At 52.6% G+C, this 19,380-nt stretch overlaps 6 protein-coding genes across 6 annotated transcripts; 2 read left to right on the top strand and 4 right to left on the bottom strand.

Annotated features, from left to right (window-relative positions):
• Nucleotides 1-3,780: 3,780 nt before the first annotated feature.
• AYO20_11482 (hypothetical protein) lies at nucleotides 3,781-5,385 on the bottom strand (the record flags this gene model as incomplete). Its single annotated transcript, XM_022649730.1, has 1 exon — nucleotides 3,781-5,385. One exon carries the CDS (start codon nucleotides 5,383-5,385, stop codon nucleotides 3,781-3,783), a length of 1,605 nt encoding a protein of 534 aa, XP_022494296.1.
• Nucleotides 5,386-5,819: 434 nt separating this feature from the next.
• AYO20_11481 (hypothetical protein) lies at nucleotides 5,820-7,763 on the top strand (the record flags this gene model as incomplete). Its single annotated transcript, XM_022649729.1, has 1 exon — nucleotides 5,820-7,763. One exon carries the CDS (start codon nucleotides 5,820-5,822, stop codon nucleotides 7,761-7,763), a length of 1,944 nt encoding a protein of 647 aa, XP_022494295.1.
• A 289-nt stretch (nucleotides 7,764-8,052) lies between these two features.
• Nucleotides 8,053-8,808, bottom strand: AYO20_11480 (hypothetical protein; the record flags this gene model as incomplete). Its single annotated transcript, XM_022649728.1, has 1 exon — nucleotides 8,053-8,808. The coding sequence occupies one exon, from the start codon at nucleotides 8,806-8,808 to the stop codon at nucleotides 8,053-8,055; it is 756 nt and encodes a 251-aa protein (XP_022494294.1).
• Nucleotides 8,809-9,493: 685 nt separating this feature from the next.
• On the bottom strand, nucleotides 9,494-10,273 carry AYO20_11479 (hypothetical protein; the record flags this gene model as incomplete). The annotated part of the gene is made up of 1 exon (XM_022649727.1): nucleotides 9,494-10,273. The coding sequence occupies one exon, from the start codon at nucleotides 10,271-10,273 to the stop codon at nucleotides 9,494-9,496; it is 780 nt and encodes a 259-aa protein (XP_022494293.1).
• Nucleotides 10,274-11,513: 1,240 nt separating this feature from the next.
• AYO20_11478 (hypothetical protein) lies at nucleotides 11,514-12,938 on the bottom strand (the record flags this gene model as incomplete). The annotated part of the gene is made up of 1 exon (XM_022649726.1): nucleotides 11,514-12,938. One exon carries the CDS (start codon nucleotides 12,936-12,938, stop codon nucleotides 11,514-11,516), a length of 1,425 nt encoding a protein of 474 aa, XP_022494292.1.
• Nucleotides 12,939-15,193: 2,255 nt separating this feature from the next.
• AYO20_11477 (hypothetical protein) lies at nucleotides 15,194-17,993 on the top strand (the record flags this gene model as incomplete). Its single annotated transcript, XM_022649725.1, has 3 exons — nucleotides 15,194-15,216; nucleotides 15,288-17,524; nucleotides 17,581-17,993. The coding sequence occupies 3 exons, from the start codon at nucleotides 15,194-15,196 to the stop codon at nucleotides 17,991-17,993; spliced, it is 2,673 nt and encodes an 890-aa protein (XP_022494291.1).
• Between the last annotated feature and the right edge of the window lie 1,387 nt (nucleotides 17,994-19,380).

Raw genomic sequence — 19,380 nt, 5'->3', positions numbered from 1 at the left:
GATCACATCTTGTTACGCGGCGCTCGAGGTTCTGGTCTCGTTGCTCTGCTCGACACGTGACGGCAGCTGCTTTCGTCCGAGCATAGCCCCGATGGCAAAATCTCATCCCTATCGTGAGGGATTAAGCTGGGCCTCGGTGGGAGGACACCTGTCGTCAAAGGACTCACCCCCCGTGATGGTTGGGTTCCTGGCTTGCATGTGGCTGTCGTTTGAGGCAAATGGCGGAATCTTCTGGATGCCTTGCTGTCCACCCAACTCTTTGGGTCTTTTGGTGACGGCGTACTGCGGGCCAAGGCGGTCCTAACACATCAAAAGGAACCCTGCGACGTCGTGTTCGGGAGCCACATAAGCGTCACGAGTTCCGGCGCTGCCTTGATTGAGCGGTGACCGAAAGCTTGGGTTGGTGACAAGTGCGGGCTCTTCTGGCCGCTCCCACTCTGCACTTCCCTATCAAGAGTATTCAAGGTCTCAGCCTTCATTCATTGGTCTGTACGCATCATGCTCCATCGAAAGGCAACCACTATCGACAGGTTGCAGCACCATTGACTGGAGTGCCACAAATATCGGCTTCAAAAGGTCGCATCTGGACCATCTGCACTTTGACCCAAAGTCGCTCCAAAGTCCGGTGGAAAGACGACGCGGGTGGCTGCCTTGCTGGCTTCCCGCAATCTGATTTGGTCGCACTTAGTCGCCGCTGCACTGCCGTCAAGTATCAAGAAACTCGTGCGTTTGACCAAGGATGCCTCTTCACTGGATCTACGAGTACTCCGTAACCTCCACCATTCCATGTCAAAACACCCTAGTTGATGATCAAGTGACTACATGCGAGGCATCGAAAGGTTCGACTTACATCAACTTTGCGCCCTGTTGCCTGGGTTTCCCTTTCATTGCCTCGGACATGTTGGCGGTGTGTCGAAGGTACCCATGGTTCTGGTGGGCCTGTTCAAAGCACCGACGGCCCGGCATCCAACCAAGTCAGCCTAAGCGACGGGTTTAGGATTCCCCCGGACGAAAATCAACCCAGCAACAACAGGGACCCGGTCACCGGTTTATCCCATTGAAATTGGCCCTCAGGGGCCGCGAGGAGGAAGCTTACTCTGTGCATGGGGCGCTCCTCTCATCACTTAGTGCAAGGCAACAGCTTGGTTCAGGATACGAGCAGACTTCCTTCGGTGTTTGCTCCACGCAATCTCTCACACTAGTTGAAACTGCGGAGCAAGTTCTAAATTCCTGGTACCGAGTCCTCGTCCTGTTACTTCATCCTCGAGGCTGCCTTTTTCTGCGCCACCATGGTGAGCTGTCGATGATACTCGTATTCGTGGCGTTGTGCAAAAGACTTGTCTATCCAATACCGGCGTCAAAAACATGCGGAACCCTTTGATGGCTGGCTGCATATCAAAGGGGGGTTTGGGCGCGACGTGCCTCAGTCTCTACCCAGTTGACGGCTGCCTTTCGACGTAACCACATTGTTTCATAATCCCCAAAGGTCCTGAGGGCCTTTGGAATCCACCTCTGGGTCCTTGCGCTCCGCGAGCAATGCGGCGCTGAGAGAAAGGCAAACAGAAACAGGCCAAAGAGATGGGTCAAGAAGCGAAGCCGGTCTTTGGACAAGGAGGCTGTTCACCGGTTTTGCTCGTGCGATCCATTGCAGGCTTTTAAACGCCCGGCATCTACGAACAACATCGGGCTGAACTTGCGCAGCCTGACCTGACCCCTTTTCACGACCGATCGAGGTCTCGCTGCTTCATACCGCGATGCCATCCTCTTCTGGTCTTGCATTCGTAGAGAGTGCGGCTGGGTTTGAAGCCTGGGAGGAGAAACAACGAAGATACTGAGCACTGAGCACTGAGCACTGAGCACATCCCGTCGTGCAGCATTTGTGTGTTCTCACGCGCGTACACTCGACCCATGCGTGGCCTACCGAGTACCGCGCATTGAGTCCTCACTACGAGTATATCATGGCCTTTGATGAGATGACTGGTATACGGAGGTGTTGAGTATACTGCGTCTCTAGCTAGCTATCTAGCAATCAAGCAAGTGTTCGTTCTGTCAAGAACATACCATACACTCCCCAAGCCTGCTATTGCATCGATCGCTCATAAAGTTGTTTCGTTCTCCTGCCCGTCCCTGTCCAGTGCTAGATGATCTCAATCTCAATCCCATCCATCTCTCCTCCACCCTCATGTCAGTCGAACGCACGTTTCGATGCAAACTTCCCTTTCCAGCTGAGGTCGTCCCTGTCCTCCTCCTCCTCCTCCTCCTCCTCCTCCTACATTTCGCTGCGTTACGTTACGTTACGTTGTCAACAGCCAAAGTCCCGCGAAACGTCGCCACCCAAATTCCCTTCCCTCAGCGACTGGGAACTGGGGACCGGGGACCGGTAGAACCCATTCTGCCCCGTAGCCCAGAACATACTCGTACCGCGCGACTGTGACCGTACCCGTGAGCGTGACTGTGACTGGTGTTTGGGCGTCAGGCTTTGGGATTCGGATAATCCAAAGGGTCGGTACCGTGGAAGTGGTGGGTGGGCGATGTTCACTTCGCTGGACTCAACCCTGCGGAGTGCTTTGATATCTATCTCGTAGAGTGGCATATTGGTTTAGAGAGACGGAAGTATGGTGGGGATATCGGGATATCGGGATATTGGTGTAGAGATATAGAGATATAGACGTGTATATAGAGACTCAGGCACGTCTGTTATCGACTTGAGCTGTTGAAAGCAGGCTAGCTGAGTAACCAAGTACCCATTTCTTTCGTCCTTCAGCCTTTTCATCTCTCTCCTCTTGTGCGGCGCGACCCAGCTTGCTACCCAGACCTCAGGAATACAGATACAAAACCCCTCCGTCGTGCACACGTTTCTGCAACCTTTGGTCAAGTCTGGGCGGCGTTGGTTGAGGGAGACTTCCAACATGACCCACGTTTCTTGTCATGGTGGTAAATTTGGCGCATCATCCCCAAGAAATACATCTTGCTGCGCTAGCAGCCTTTGAAGCATGGGGCTGAGCACAAGGGCAGCGTAGGGAAATGGCCGGAAGAGACACTTGCACCCGGAAACTCAGATTGCTGCTCCCACCCAAGGCGAGTATACACCTTGAAATCCCAACAATCTCACATGTCTTGTTGTCCACGTGCTCGCCCGAGAAGAATCCAGCTCCAGACTCTTCGGCTGCGAATACCACGAAAAGCAAGGAGAGCACGAGCTCTCTGTATTTCCTCAGACTCGCAAGCTTTGAGAGACTTGGAGACCCAGCGAAGTCCTGCACGCAAATGATGGAATGGGAGATATCAGACTCTTTGAAACGCACATAGTTCTCAGAAAGCGTTCGACGGCAAGACAAAGTCACTTGTCAAACTCGTATTCAAGTCTGCTGCAAGTGGACATGCTGGTGTAGTGGCAATGCCTGTCCACAACATCGTGATACATGAGCCTGCAAATCGCTGGAACCACTTAATGGCCCGTGATTATGATCGAGTTACATCGCCAGTTGTAAAGTCGGATGCAATCATGCCGTTGCTATCACTGTCGTAGGAGACCAGTGCTTGAGCAATCCTTGCTGAAGAAGATCTCACAGTGGTTTGCCAGGTAGCGTCCGAGAGAGGTACACTCCCAGTGTCGAGTTGACCGTCACTTTGCACTCACATACTAGTGTAGGCGTACCTGGTGAGTCGTGCCGCGGAACAGTCACATAATACATGACACGGTGTGTTTGTTCGATTGTCGCCATGATAAACACTGCGACCTTGCTCGGCTCTGACCGCAGACAAAGGCGTGCCAACTCGTCATTGCACCTTCTTGATTCCCGAAGCCTGTTTGTCTCGGATGGACCGTGCCGTGGACCAGGGCTTCAGCTTTAATAGCACCCACAAAAATCCAAGTGCGATCCCAATAATAGTTAGGGATTCAATTGTTGAGGGACTTGCAGCATTGAGGTCCAAGATTGGCACGGAAATGCGCTCTACCAGTCTTGCTGGAGCTGCACCCTCGGCAGTGGCTGGGTCGAGATGATAGAACATGGTTCTGGGCCCGAACAATCCTTCGAAACCAAGATGAATTCGATCGAACGGATTTACCGGGAACTTGGTACCATCGTCAGCGGTGCAGGCCCAGAAGACAGCAGGCCAAGGTATTTCGACTTCTGACGAGCTACCATTCTTTGGTTCCAGATATCGTAGGTGTAATGGTATGGTCACATCCCACGCACCACTAGCAGCTTTAGGTTCTCCAACGCTTCCATTGGGTGTCTGGATTTCGAGCAGCATCGTCGAACCCCATTTGCTGACGACATAATTCGGAGCCTCTAGATCTGTCTCACCAGCAATGGAGTGCAATTGACCGACATGATGGAGCTTTTGAAAAAGCGGATCTTTGCTGAGAAACGCATACTTGTCGGCAAATATATGCGAAGGAAGAGTTAAATAGGTCTGTAATGCACAAACGCTTCCAGGAGGCTTGTTCTTAGGCTCGGTCAATGAGACTGCCGAAGGGAAAGAGATTCGTAAGGTCGGATGCAGTCCTGTAGGCTCATCAAATGAAACAGAATATCTCTGGAACTTTGCTTGATCTGGACCAAAGGTATGATGCCGCGAGGGAAAGCTGAAAAGAGTAGCTTTCGGATGATTATCTTCCCCCACAACAGTAAGAAAGCCTGATAGCTGAAGGTCCGAGGGCTCGGGCGCTGGTGACGCGCTGAGAATGCCCACCTCCACCCTGTCATCCTTTCTGGATTGCACATCGAGGTTCCACGCATCAAGCGTCGTGAAGTCGCCTATTGGGTCGTAGAATACAGCAGGCTGTCTGGACCAGAACACGGTCAAGGTGAGAGCATGGGAAATGCTGTCATAATCAAAGTCCACAGCATCAGCAATGTTCAGAAGCGACGCTGTGTGCAAACACTGCAAGTCATTTGGTGTGCAAGCAGAATGGTATATGTAAGCAACGAGATGCTTGATCGAAGGGAGAAGAGAATAGTATTGTAGACTAGAAGTCTGAGCAAAGCGTTCAGAGATTAGAGGAGGACTGATGAAGGTGGTGCCGGCAGATTCGCATCGAAGCTGCTTTCCGAAAACTTTGTGCAGGAGATCACAAAGTCGATCATCCTGATCTTCGTGCAAAGGGGTGTATTGGACGTGTAGACCAGGGGAGATCCTTGACAGAAACGGGGCTGTTGTATTGTAGGGAAGCTCTGGTGCCCAACGGACATGAAGTTCATGGCATTCTCGCAAGTAGTCGGCTATCTCTGTTGGCAATTCCTCGAGACCCAAAGTCAAGCGTTCTTCCCGTGCTGCTTTCAATGCTCCCAGCAGAAGCTGATTTTGGCGAACTTGAATATCATCTGGGTTGACAGCGCGACTCGGGTGAGTGACATATGTCGATCTCCTGCGCATGGCTGGGCGTATAAGGACTGCTGACAGTGCCTTATCGATGTGTTGTGTGCCTGCAACAGTTGAGTGTTGGGAAATAGTAAGCGAGGTGGTCGGCCTTTACACGAAATTCGAAGCCGGAGCAACATCAATTTGATATGGAATCTGTGATCACGTGCAGCGCAGTCGACGCGCTACGTTAGAGTTCGCGCTAAGCTTATCGATAAGCGAAGTCACTGACGTCCATCTTGGAATCGGTGAATTTGGAACTTGGAAGAGCAACTTGTTCATACCAGCTGCAAGCTGCTGGTCTTTCTGTGATAGACCGTCCACCAACTCTGTGAGCAGAAATATAATCATCGGTTCTATAATCCTTCTCGAACACCTTTGCCTCCCTTCGCCCTCCTCGTCTACACCGCATCACCGTAACCTTCCAACTCTGCCTCTCCATCCCTGAGATGGCGCCAACGGTGTCCTCTTCCAGGACACAATTGTCTTACCCACTCTACGCTGCCGACTTTGACCCTCTCAACCCGGATTTTCTACTCGTTGGTGGAGGTGGAGGCTCTTCATCTACTGGCGTTCCCAACAAAATCTCCCTACTCGATACGTCGCAAAGGAAACAGCTGAAAGAGGTTATTGACATTCAACTCCCGAGCGATGAAGACTCCGTTACAAGCCTGGCTGTTGCCGAGTCATCTCCAACGGCGCTCACAGCCTTTGCTGGCATCAACAGCTCTGTTGCCGACCAGAATGCGGGAAAGAACGAACACCTGAGGTCCTTCAAGATTGGGTTGCCCGCAAGGAAAAGGAGGGCAGATGGCAGTGCGGTCGACGAAGACGCGGAGAAGCCTTCGGCCTCTACACCGGCTTCACAGCCACTAGGTCGGACGGCGCTTTTCAAATCTGCAACCACCACCAAGAACGAGACATATCAAAGAGTCTTACGGTTTTCACCCACCAAAAAGCCTGGCAAATCTCGGCTCGCAGCGATCGCGTCTGGACTCGCTCCTACCAATGAAGTCATTGTGTTTCACCCGAACTCAAAACCCGGCTCGAATGATGTGGTTTCTCGCATCGAGCTTGGTAACCGTGAGGCAGGGGACGTGGATCTGGCAGTCGAAGACGACGAGAAGAGTGACTATCTGCTCGCATATTGCACAGATGATGAAGTGTTTTTGCAGCAGCTCTCTGGCTCATCAAAGCCTGATGCGCCAACGTCTCTCTTCCGCGCCGCTGAAATCTCCACCTCACTGCCCTCCTCACAAAGACCTAAATTTCGAGCCTTACGCTTTCTGACCCCTCGCCATCTGCTGCTTCTTAGGAATCGCCCGTCGCGGACTGGAGCAGATCTATTGGTCCTTCGAGTCAGTCAAGATTTTTCGCAGGCCCGCATATCCCTACGGAAACAACTCAATAAGTCTATTAGAGCGGCGGTTGGGCTGGATGTGTGCAGCCTGACAGAATCGGAACAAGGCGACAAGCAGTTCGTGATCGCCGTCGCAGGACAGTCTGGAGATGACAGCTCGATAGAAATATTGGCGCTCGACTTTTCGCGAGAGGCTGGATTGGGAGTTTTCAGGTCATACGCCTTCATCAAAGGCGTTCACAATGGGCCCCTCACTCGTCTTGTCTTGTCCAACTTTACCGGGCCAACTCCCGCGGCCGCCGATACAGCTGGGCCTCAATTCGCTCGCCTGGCCTCTGTAGGCGTCGACAAATTTGTTGTGGTCCATTACCTCCCTCTCCGTCCGTTCGTCCCACCGTCAGCCAAGACTCCACGATATGTGCTCGTTCCTCCAGGGCGTTCTGAAGCAGTGCAAACATCATTCAGTGTTTTCTTCGCCCTTGTGGTCGTCGGCTTGGTGGCATTCCTCATGCAGGCATTCTGCGAGATCCGTGGCGTTGTGCCACCAGTCCTGGGGGCGCCGAATTGGTTGTCACCGCGGATGCGCGAACTTGTCGCCCAGCCTTATATTCTCGCGGACCAGATGAGTTCGGTCGGGTCAGAGGTCCCCGTCGCGGCTCACAGTGCCACAGAACAGCTCAAAAGCTCCGTGGACGAAATGACCTCGACCCTCTCCTCGGCCGTGTCATCGGCCACAGATTCTCTGAAGAATCTCGTCGAGGAAAACTCCAACCTGGAAACCCCCAAAGCCATCATCGTGCGGGAGGAGAGCCTAGGCGAAATCTCGACCGAGATTCTCCAGTCGGACGCCGAAGTCGTGAAACAGGAGACACTGAAGAAATGGGAGGAGCTGAGCGAGGCACAGAAGAAGGGGTGGAAGCGCAGGCTGATCAACGCGGGCCACTGGGCCGAACACCAGGGCGAGACTGTGCTCAAGGGCATCTTGTTCTCGGAACTGGCCGGGGCCGTTGGGAATATGGTTGGTGGAGGTTAAGCAGGAGATATTATCGTGAGGGACTGTTGGCATATTATATGGGTTGCCTGCTTGTGGTGTCTGATACGATCCAGAAAGATATTCATGAATGTTGCATTTTGAGAGTTACACTGCAGCTTAGCTTATGTTCGTCAAGGTCTAATATCTGGATAATTTATACTCTATCATCGCTAAAACTGTTGTTGGACTTCTTGCTGGCTTTCCCATCATGACAATATCGTGTCGTCTGGAGCCAATTTTAGAGGTTCCAGGAACACAGTCAGTCGTCCACTCTTACCGTCCCCAAAAATCAATACGTCTCGTCGGCGCTGACGCCGTATTCGCCTCCGGCCGCGTACCACGCCGCCATGATCAGGTCGCACAGGTCTTTTGCCTCGACGTCCTTGAGGGGCAGATGGTGGCCGCCCTCGAAGTCCATTTGGAAGCAGTTGTCGCTCTCGCAGGCCTTCATCAGCTCGACGCAGCCGGGCTTGACGTGGTCGTCGCGGCCCCAGGCGTGGACGGTCGGCACCTGTTTGAGGAGGTCGTAGTCTTGCACGTTGACCGACTCGGAGAGGGAGATGGGCGGGAACGGGCCGCCGATCATGACGCCGAACTTGAACTTCCAGCGACTTTCACCGGCGTCGCGCTCCTGGATCTTCTGGCGCAGCAGCAGGCCGGGGACCAGGCGTGCCCCTTGCGAGAAGCCGATGATGCCCTTGAAGCTGTCGACGCCGCCGTTGGCCTCCATGGCCTTGAGGATGACACTGTCCACAGCCTCGACCTCGTCCGGCGGCGTGGCCTCCTGGTCGCTCTCGCCGGCCTTGAACTTGCGCGTCACCCAGCGGTAAAAGGGCGCGCAGGACGCAAACACGGGCAGCATGCCGAACCCCGGCGTGCCCTCGATGGGCGCCTGCACGAACACGAACCGGAACTGCTTCTCCAGGTTCCAGATCAGCCGCCGGCACTGGATCTTGAACACCGTGCTGTTGGACCCGCCGCCGTGAAGCATCAGGATGGCCGGCAGGAGGGCGCCCGTATGAGAATGCGTCGGACGGGCCGCCATGGTTGTTGTGTTGAGGTGTGGGTTGTAGGTTGCGGATTGGGAGTTTTTGGCGCAGAGTGGAAACACAGAAGAATCCCTTGTTCCCAATTTGAAGGTTCAGGAAAGAGCGCAAAGGATGTTGATTTGGGGACCGTATACGATCGCTTTGAGATCGTTGAATGCGCTCCTCCGTCGACAGATTGTCAACCTGAGCTTTGAAAAATCCCCCTTCTTGGTTGCTAATCAAAATTAACGCCGGTACTGAGTCGCTCCTGTTGGTAGACTTTGATGATGCTTTTGTCGAGGACTTGGGCTCTCATTTCTCAGACATCAAGATGCGTGATTGCTTCTCCAAAGCGTCTATGTTCGACTTGTGCGAAATAGGAGAGAGGGAAAGCATATCAGATGGAAGGAGACACAGAGAAGAGCGCAGGCCTTACCCGCTCCTCCACGTGATAAGGCTGGATACGGCCACCGACAACAAGGCTGAGTCAATGGCATTTTAGCCGGCACGCCTGGTCGTACTCCTAGTGATCTGGTTCCAAAAATAGGGCTAGGAGAATACGAGGCAAAAAGAACTCGCTTGAAATGGTCGCATTGAATATGCATGGTCAATGCATCTATTTGCGTCCCCATGTCCCCATTGGAACTCAACACTATATGGTGTTACGGGCTGAGAAGCTTCCATTCCATTCAGTCTACCATCTCACACCAAGAATGTCCCGCTGTTGGAATGAATCACGATTCCCGTCGCATTGGCATCTTTCAAACAGTATAGGTATGCTTCAGCCAGATCCACGGGCTGTCCGACTTTGGCGGTAGGCATCTTGCTTTCGTGGCTCGCAAAGAATTCCTTTTTGCTCTCCTCATCCATACCCTGCCAAAGATCTGTCTCAATAACCCCAGGAGCGACACAATTGATGCGAATGGGTGCCAGATCGAAAGCCAGTTGTCGTGTTAGGCCATTCAATCCCGCCGCAATGAAGGCCAGCAACGACCATCCGCCAGCGATTGGTTTCTCAGATATAGAACCTCCTGTCAAGACAATGGAGGAATGCCGATCCTTCTTCATGTACCTCACTCCGATTTTGACAACCAGGATGGCAGCAATGGTTCGAACTTGGCTGCACTTGTGCCACTTTTCGATCGTAATGTCCTCGAGCGGGATCATGGGCAGCCTATCTCCAGCCATATACACAATATGGTCCACATCGCCTACTTTCTTGAACAGATCTTCAATATTGTCGTCGACAGTAGAACTGGCCAAGTCGCAGGGATATCCGGAGATGCGTCCCTTGGCATCGGGGTAGTCATTGGCAAGCTGAGTACACACATCTTTGACCTTGGACTCTCGTGACGAGGTGAGAACGATTGATGCCCCAAATTCAATGAGTGCTTGTGCAACGCTAATACCGACAGGCCCTGTGCCGCCCACCAAGAGGATACGTTGGCCGGCAATTTTGTTTGTGAAGCGTGCCGGAGCCATGTTGGGCAGCCTGGTGGTGTTGGTGTTCGGGTGGGATTGCTAAAGGGGCCGGAAATATTCGACGACCCTTGCTCTTGAGCGCGCGGCGGTAATCGGGTAGGAGTTGGGACGCGAGAATGGGAGAAGGCTCGACGAAGGAAGGCTTCGATTTCTTGACGTTGAAAGACATAATACCTTCAGGTTGCTGCTCGATCGTCCGATATTCCCTTCCTTTTGTGTCTTCTATCCTCGCCGTTTCCATCTGGCCTGACAATGGGTTTTATTATCTCCACGATAAATGACACCTGCAATGTTGGTGGTGAGATTTGATCAACAACAATGGATCTCCCGGTACTGCCTTGGGAGTTTGAAGAAGTAACCAAAATGTTCAAGTTCAGTAGGTGGAAGATGCATTTGTGCCTCCAGCAACATCAGCCTGCGGCCTTTACCTGCGCCGTTTTCCTTCTTCACCCATACGCCCAATAACAACTTGTGGATGTAACACCTTTCTGCATACGGTGATTGCATCATCATCTTTATAACCATGTCCGCCTTCACAATCTGCCTGCTGTGTTTGTAATGATTCAACCTTCCGCTAGAAGCAACCGAGATGGCAACAAGGGATTCTATTGTCCTCTCTAGTGGCCTGGCTGTCGCCTCAAGATTCCCTCACGACCAGGAGTCAGAAAAACAGGTGTACCGGCGTTTTGCGGCCTCAATATGTGGACGAGTTAGAGGGCAGTGATGTTTGGTGGTTGAGGTTGTCGTGGGCAGCTTGATTTGTCTGTGCCTCATCGAGCCCCGGAAGCCTTAAGAACAACAGTGGGCCGTATGGGCGAATTTGCAGCGCCAGCACAAGTGAAGCATTGGAGAGATCTCACAGCCTATTGAGAATTCGTCAATTCAATTCTTTCGTGCGGCATAACAGCGTTCTATTTGTCGGATGGCTTACGCCCAGGCCCTATAGCGCACCCCAAGCATTGGTCTCGGATTGTCATGTTGACATTCAAACCAACATAGACAGAAAGATCCAACCTGTCAGCCTCGAGGTGATTGGCGATATCAGCGTAGGCGGGTCCAGAAGAGAGAGACTTGGGACCAACGCATGATGGCGGTGGCGATGTATCCAGTGAAGACTTCTGGTCTCTATCCACAAGAGATTCGGATCCGGATCCAAGGGCTGTTCTCGGTGGCGTATCAATTGGGATGTCCAACTGGGCACAGATACAAGTAGGTCGAGGAAGCAGCTGGTCTCATTGTCTCATGCAATGTCCGCCTTGAATACCAATGCAACACCGTCGTCACCAGCCGTGACAATTCTGCTCCCACCGCCACCTTGGACGAACCCCAAAACGCCGCCCCCTTCTCCCTCCCCTCTGTGTCCCTTCCACTCCTGAACGAACCCTTGGCCTGCCGCCGTCGTTCCGCCCCTCACATCCCATCTCCGGACAACACCGTCCATACCCGCGGTGGTCAAGAGCCATCCACCTTTTTGCGGGTTTCGGACAAATTCGACTTTGACGACGGCGTACTCTTCATGCGCTTCTTTTATATGTCTCCGCACCGCAAAGCGATGAGCTGTATCGAAAAGGGCTATTGAACCATCGACACTTCCCGAGGCAAGGATATTGAGGGGAGGAGAGGAGAAGGAAAGGGTCTCGACACCATCTGATTGCACTTGCAGAGAAGCGAGGATTTGTCCTGATGAAGACGCCTGCGATTGTTTCCCGGCGCCTTTAGAGCCCCCAGTCTTCTTTGCCTGATCGGCCGGCTGTGGCAGACCGACGACTTTGATGTTTCCGCCTGCGCCGCCCACGGCAACCATAGATGGAGTGCATGCCACGCTGTAGAGACCTCCCTCAACCTCAAAGCGTTGGTCTGCGGCGGTGAATGAGACGACTGCCTGGCCTGTGGAGAAGACGTCAGAGACATACAGACTGCCATCTTCTGAGACTGTCGCCAGGAGTGAACCATCTGGCGTCCACGCTCCCGCGGTGCACGATGCAGTGTGGAGGTAAAACGCCTGAACGATTGTGAGAGGACTGGCTTTGTCGTCGGCGTTGATCTGATAGACCCAAACTGAACCATCATTGGCACCAAGGGCTATTACATTCTCATGATCCTTGTTGGGACATGGTGCAACCCAGTTGATCTCTTCTACTTCGGCGGTTTCGGCGACGAATGTCCATTGTTTGGATCCCGAGGGTTCTGATGTCCTCCATGTGCGCAATTTTCCGTCGAGACCCGCAGTTACCACGTATTCGCCCCGGGGATATGTGAAGGACACTGCGTTGACCGAGTCGGTATGCCCGTCCAGCTTTTGAATCGGTTGAATGCCTTTTCTCTCGCCCTGAGGGGTGCTGGTGGATTGATTCGTGCTAGGTATCGATGCGTTAAAAAGGTATGCAACGTCATCGCCGCCCCCTGTGATCACGATGGATGGGTTGGTAGGGTGTTGCGCTATGCAGAATATGCTATCTGTGTGGGAGTCGAAGTGCGCGGCAGAGTCGTTTTGCAGTTGGATTTCTTGTTCTTCCCCCTCCATCTCTTCGTCCTCTTCATCGTCCATTGGGTGATCAGGGTCGTCGTCTATTATCTCCTCCGCAGCCTCATCTGCGTCCAGCAGGCCATCATCCTCAGGTTCCACATTGTCGGGCGGCCGAGGCACCGGTTGAGGGTGGGACATGTTGAGCTGATAGATTGGGGGTTGGTTTAAGGGAAGTGTGTATGGGAAAAAGAATCAGCAACAAGGAGAAAGAAAGTCAGAAGAGCAATTCGGAGCTTGCAAGGGCAGATGCTTATAAGGAATCAATGCGACGCCCCCCGCTTAGAAATGCGTTTCTATGGTGTTTACCCGCAGAGAAAAAAAAGAGTTGGAAGACAGGGCAGGCCTTGCGTCATTGGCTGTGGAGGCACCGAGGGGTAGAACAGACACCAACCATCAATATTAATTTTGTGTCGCACTTTAGGACTTTTATAAATTCAGATCCTCTACGTATACAATAATGAGCAGGTCTCACGCGTTGCCAACATATCCCCCAATACTGACAGACTACTCCGACCAAGTATAACCAGGGTGGTTGTTCAGAAAGTCAACTAAATGCAAGAGGACAATTCAGCCTTGCGACAGAAGTTTCAGCCTCGTCAGCCTTTGTACTGTTGGGACTCGGGCGTTCCTGGTGCCCTTGGTGCCCCTGATATTGGTAATTAATAAGCGATTCAGCCGAGCTTGATGACAGTGCCACCCTTTTGGGGCTGCTTATCTTGGGGAAATGAGTACCTCGTATGTACGGAGTATGAATATAATTATGGAATGCTCATCGTCTTGATTCTCGGAAGGGCTATGCGATGAATCCATCCGCGATTGACCTTGACGGATGGGGAATTGCCATCTAGCGGAATTGGACCTCTCATTTGGTTCTCTCCTTTTGTATCGGAGTGATATATCAGCGGAATCCCAGTGGGCCGGTCCGCACCCTTTGATCGTCATTCAGGGATGGAAGATAATCCCCCCTCCAGTCAGGACAACTTCACAAGATTCACTGACAGCTTGTCGAAACAGATGGACCATTCCGCAGACATCGAACCGATCAAGAAGTCGTCACTGTCGTCACTGTTGTCCAATGGCCTCCTCTTTCTGCAAGCCTTTGACATCTCCTAGTTTTATACTTTGACCAAATTGCGGAGGGACTTTTTTGAAACACTCATCCATCTCGGTAATGGCGGGGAGGCCCAAAGGGTGGCTGGTTCAGTTTGCGACTAGGCAGGACAAAGAGACATCGGATACCCTGGTACAAGGCCTTTCATTCGTTGTCTGGGCCCGAAGACAGATAGGCTGTGGAACGCGACAGACAGGGCTTGTTCCTAGAAACCAAAAGCAATCAGCCATGCAGGTGGCACGCAGTTGGCGTGGATCAAAGGCGATTGAGCGCACTTGTTCGGCGAATTTCCAACTCCTGAGAGTGTTTCAGATGGGTACGTCGGACAAGTGACCCTGAGGTTGAATCTTCTCAGTGAAGATCGCACCTAGCTAGGTACCCACGTCCCTGGGCAGCCCCAATAAACCCAGGCTGTTTAACCGGATTTACTACCACAAGAAGACTCATCCAGGCGTGTTGATGCCCAGCACAGAGGGTTTGTCTCCCCCAATCGTCATCCTCCTCCTTCCTGCTGGGTGCCTCCCACGCCCCCCAGTTATTTGTTTGCCTCCCACCGCACCATCCTCCTCGCCTCCTACCACCTCCTGCATCTCTTCCACCTTTTGGTAGCCGCCCGTTGTTGCAGTGAAGGACGGGCTGCCTATTGGACAAATCCAGGCCAATCCTATACTCCTCTTCCTGGTTTACAGGTTTCAGCCTGATCCCTAATCGACTCCATTGGGGTCTGTTACTCGTGCGTTCGCTCGCCCACCCACCCGTACCATCCTCCTACAGGAGCCCTGTTCCTCCTGCTGCGCTACCTCACCCTCGCTTTCGCTGTTACTCCCTAGACCAATTCTTATTCTCCAGATCCAAAAGCCACGACCTTAAGACGTCTTACCGGCCCCTGGCGTACAAAGCCATTGTCTATTCACTGATACTCACGTCAAAGTACCTTCTTTGACCCAATAGCGCTGCCCAAAGTATCATCCGTCAATCGGTGTGGATCAGACTGCGCTCACCAACACACCAGCCCCAGGCCAAGACTCAGTACAGAAGTATCTCAAACAGATTCACTGAAACCTCGCAAGACGGTTTCCGGCTCCTGCTCGTCTACCTCGCTTGGGTACTCTCAGGTTTTCGGAGCCGCACGCATGCTGTCACTGCCTGCGCGTTCTCAACCGACTACTGCTGCTCACTGAACTCCAACTCTGCTACGATATCAACCTCCTGTCTTGCGTCCCGCGGACAATACCAGACCAGACGTGTAGCAGAGGAGGCCCTTCCAGACATCGTGCCGACAATGACTTCAGGGCCCGAAAATGGGTATGTTACCTTCCAGCCGGACTGAGAAACTCCACCGCACTTTGGTGGTCTCGCAGCTGACCCTTTAGCAGTTTCTACTCGTCGGGCCAGTTTATGAATCCAGGTCCAGCACCTCGTCCCCCTACCGATCGACCTCGACATCTGGAGTTGCAGCGCTCAACTACCTCGATACCGACGAGCACCTTTGAGTCCATGTCTTTGGGAGGAGGCCCCGCTTCGCCAGCCATCAGCACTCCAAGTGCGCCCTACTTCTCCAACGGCAGCTCTCTATCATTGTCAACGAATGGAAAACCCTCGGGCCCGGTGACGATCATCAAGGAAGGCCATGTGCGCTGCAAAGAAGACAAATTCCTCGCGCAATGGAACCAACGATACCTGATTCTCCGCGAGTTCAGACTGGATTTCTTGAAGAGTGAGAATGGAAAGCTCATGCAGTCCATCCAACTGAATACCGTGACGGGGGTGACTCGTTCTGAGGAGACCCGGATGGCCTTTGAGATCACCCGCATTGCAAATCCCAAAGATGCTGGTGGTAAAATCATCATGGCTCGTGACATGCCAACCCGGACAATCACCTGTGAAGTCCGGAGCGACGACGAGATTTATGATTGGATCGACAAAATATACGAGCGGTGCCCAGGCATGGGCGGTGTGAGTAACCCTACAAATTTCAGCCATCGTATCCATGTTGGCTTTGACCCTCAAACAGGTGGCTTTGTTGGATTACCACAGGAGTGGGAGAAACTGTTGAACAATTCCGCTATTACAAGAGACGATTACAAGAAAAATCCTCAGGCCGTCATTGAAGTTTTACAATTCGTTTCAGACCAGAAGATGCGTGAGCAGCACCCCGAGATGTACACCCCCGGCATGGTCACTCCCCCAGCTACACAGCCGAATAAACAACTTGGATACACGACAGGGGGCAATAGTGTTGCTCCTCCAAGGCCAGCACCACCCACAGATGCGCAACGATATAATTCTAATCAGTTCATCAACAAATATCAGGAAGGACCTTCCCGGATAGGGACTCCCCCCAGTAAACCGCCCTTGCAACGGGCCCAAACAGATAAGGGTGGATACGACATGGAGGCTGATGCCGCCCGGATTAAAGCCATCGCCATGGAAGAGCAAAAGCGACGTCAGATGGAGGCGGAAGCGAAGCGGGCAAGAGAGGTTGAAAGACAGAGGGAACAGGAGCGAGAAGATATGGAGCGCAGCCGCAGAGAGCAAGAAGCTTACAACGCTTCGTTACCGAAGACACGCCCACCGTTAGCCCAGCAGGAGATCGGAGGGTACGGGGGTGGCCCTGATCGTGGGCCTAACAGACAAGATCCCAGATACAACCCCGCGAGGGCCGCTCCCAGTGCTCCCCAGCAATCATCCTCCGGGTCGGCAAGGCAAAATCCCACTGCACAAAGACCGGCTCCTTCTGCTCCGACCAGCAGCTCCCAAAAGTCCATTCCCCAGTCACTCTCTTCCAGCCAGACTTCGTTACGATCACCAGAGAGCAGAGAGCGTGATCGTCAACCTTCACCAAATGCCAGATATCCTCCAGATGAAGTATCCCGGAAGGATAACACAACCAAGCCACAAACCAACGGCGTCAATGGACAATCTGCGAGTCGGTCGCAGGGATCTGTACAGCAGCCCAAACCTCTCAATGTCGCCAAACAGCCACAAGCAAAACCTGCGGCTGACCCTCGCAAAGAGGCCGAGATTGCATTGACAGCGAAGAAGCCAGTCGAAGAGCGAGCCAAGGAAGTCCGGATGTCGAGCATGAGCGAGAGCGAAGTCATGGCCAAGCTCAAGCAGGTGGTGTCCAAAGACAATCCTTTGGAGTCATACAGCAAACAAAAGAAGATTGGTCAAGGCGCGTCTGGTTCGGTGTACGTTGCCCGAGTCAAGGAAAGTGCAACATCGGCTGTTGCGCGTGAAATATACCGCACACATGGCCCTAAGGGCCAGGTGGCGATCAAGCAGATGGATCTCCGCAATCAACCTCGCAAGGAGCTGATCGTCAACGAAATCATCGTCATGAAAGATTCCAAACATCCAAATATTGTCAACTTCCTCGACTCTTTCCTCCAAGAACAGAACAACGAGCTGTGGGTGGTGATGGAGTTCATGGAGGGTGGTGCGCTTACAGATATCATCGACAATAACCCAGTGATCACCGAGGATCAGATTGCTACAATCTGCTACGAAACCTGCAAGGGTCTCGCTCACTTGCATTCTCAAGACATCATTCACCGAGACATCAAGAGTGACAATGTGCTGCTCGATCGTGTGGGTAATGTCAAGATCAGTAAGTGACCCGGATTCTCTAACCGAAAGTGATGATTTTGCTGACACGGACTCTAGCCGATTTTGGGTTCTGTGCTAAGCTCACCGAGTCAAAGAGCAAACGCGCGACGATGGTTGGGACACCCTACTGGATGGCGCCCGAGGTTGTGAAGCAAAAGGAGTACGGACCCAAAGTCGACATTTGGTCTCTGGGCATCATGGCCATCGAGATGATAGAATCGGAGCCGCCATATCTTAACGAGGAGCCCCTCAAGGCATTGTTCTTGATCGCGACCAACGGCACACCGCGGTTAAAGAACCCCAATAAACTATCACGGGAGCTGAAGGCATTCCTCAGTGTCTGTCTCTGTGTCGACGTCAGGAGCCGCGCCAGTGCCGACGAATTGCTGCGGAACGATTTTATGCGCATGGGCTGCAGTTTAGCAAGTCTAAGCGAACTTTTGAAATGGCGAGAAAAGGGTCGACAATGATAATTTCGCATCGGAATTTCAGGCGGCGGTAACAAAGGACATGACTGGAGCTCTGGGGGTACGAATTTAATGGCTACTAGGAAAGGATCATACAGGCGCCGACTGGCACTACACTCCATTTGCATCTTGGATACGGCGCTGAAGACTATACGGAATTGTGACATTCGGAGCCTAGACCGGCCAGAAACAACATGCCAACGACTTGAAAGCAATCTAAAGATGATGGGAGTGAAGGAGGTTGACCGTGCATTTCTCATCAAGATCCAGAGATGCCAGAGGCAAGAGGAGACGAGGACGATGGTCATTTCATGGTTGATGATTGAACGGGAAACGATCTTGCGTTAAATGCTTGCCCAGGTCACAGGGAGCATCTTCTTCTTATCATTGCTTTGCACAACGATATGCCTGGGCATGAAAGGGAGGAAGATTTTGGCATTAAGCAAGCTGGTATGTGATCGCGAAGCGCCGGGTGAACGGACAGAGTCTGTACGATCCTTGGGCATGGCGATGGTTCTAGACGAGAAGGATGAAGCGCGAGGGCGGAGAAACAGCCCATCGACATGTTCCTGTCGAGTGGATGCCGTGTCTGCGTGGAGAGGAACGTGGATGTGTTGCCGCTATATGTGAGCTATACGTCTTGAATGAGGAGGAGAAAAGATAGAGACAGAGCGAGAGATGAAGCCTTGAGGAGAGGAACAAGGAAAAGAATCCCATCCCATCCCATCTGCCCATCCTACTTCTACTAGTAGTGAGTGACTTGCCGTGCTTGGCAAATCGGGAGTCGGAAGAATCTGGACCGACCGATAAGATGATAAAAGGGAAAGAATTGACGGGGGCCGCACTTACTCTTTCAGGTGGCACGAGGCATACCGAGCACTCGGTACAAGTAGTACAAGCATCCCCCTTTTTTTAACAGGTACGGACTCATACGGAGTCCCTCGTACTCCGTAGCTAGGGCCAGAACATGGACGAACCTTGTACCTCGTTTATTTATCGTGTCCCCATTAGGAGGTAGTCAAGCTCTCAGATAACCGGATACCAAGATACTAGTTGTCCACGCACCCTGCATAATCGTGCCATCCCTTCTTTCGTCCGGTTCGTAGTTCTCCGACTCGCGCCAGTCAATCGTGTCCAATACAATATCGTTGCCTGCGAGAGACACATGCCCATCATTACGTCAAAACTCTAGCATGATATTCCCTTGATATTATCAATCAAGTCTTGCAGTTGTGTGTGTTGTGTCTAGGTCGACCGTCACTCAATCTCGAAGTGCCCCTCCCTCTCCTCGACACCAGAATCACGGACCAGATGCGGTAGGGAGAGAGATCCCTAATACCCAATCGATCCAGCATCTAATCCTCCTCCTCCTCCTCCTCCTCCTCCTCCT

The sequence above is a fragment of the Fonsecaea nubica genome (assembly GCF_001646965.1).
Source record: "Fonsecaea nubica strain CBS 269.64 chromosome Unknown Scaff158, whole genome shotgun sequence".
NCBI lineage: Eukaryota > Fungi > Ascomycota > Eurotiomycetes > Chaetothyriales > Herpotrichiellaceae > Fonsecaea > Fonsecaea nubica.
The sequence above is the reverse complement of the archived record's forward strand: the minus strand, read 5'-3'. Positions and strand labels throughout refer to the sequence as shown.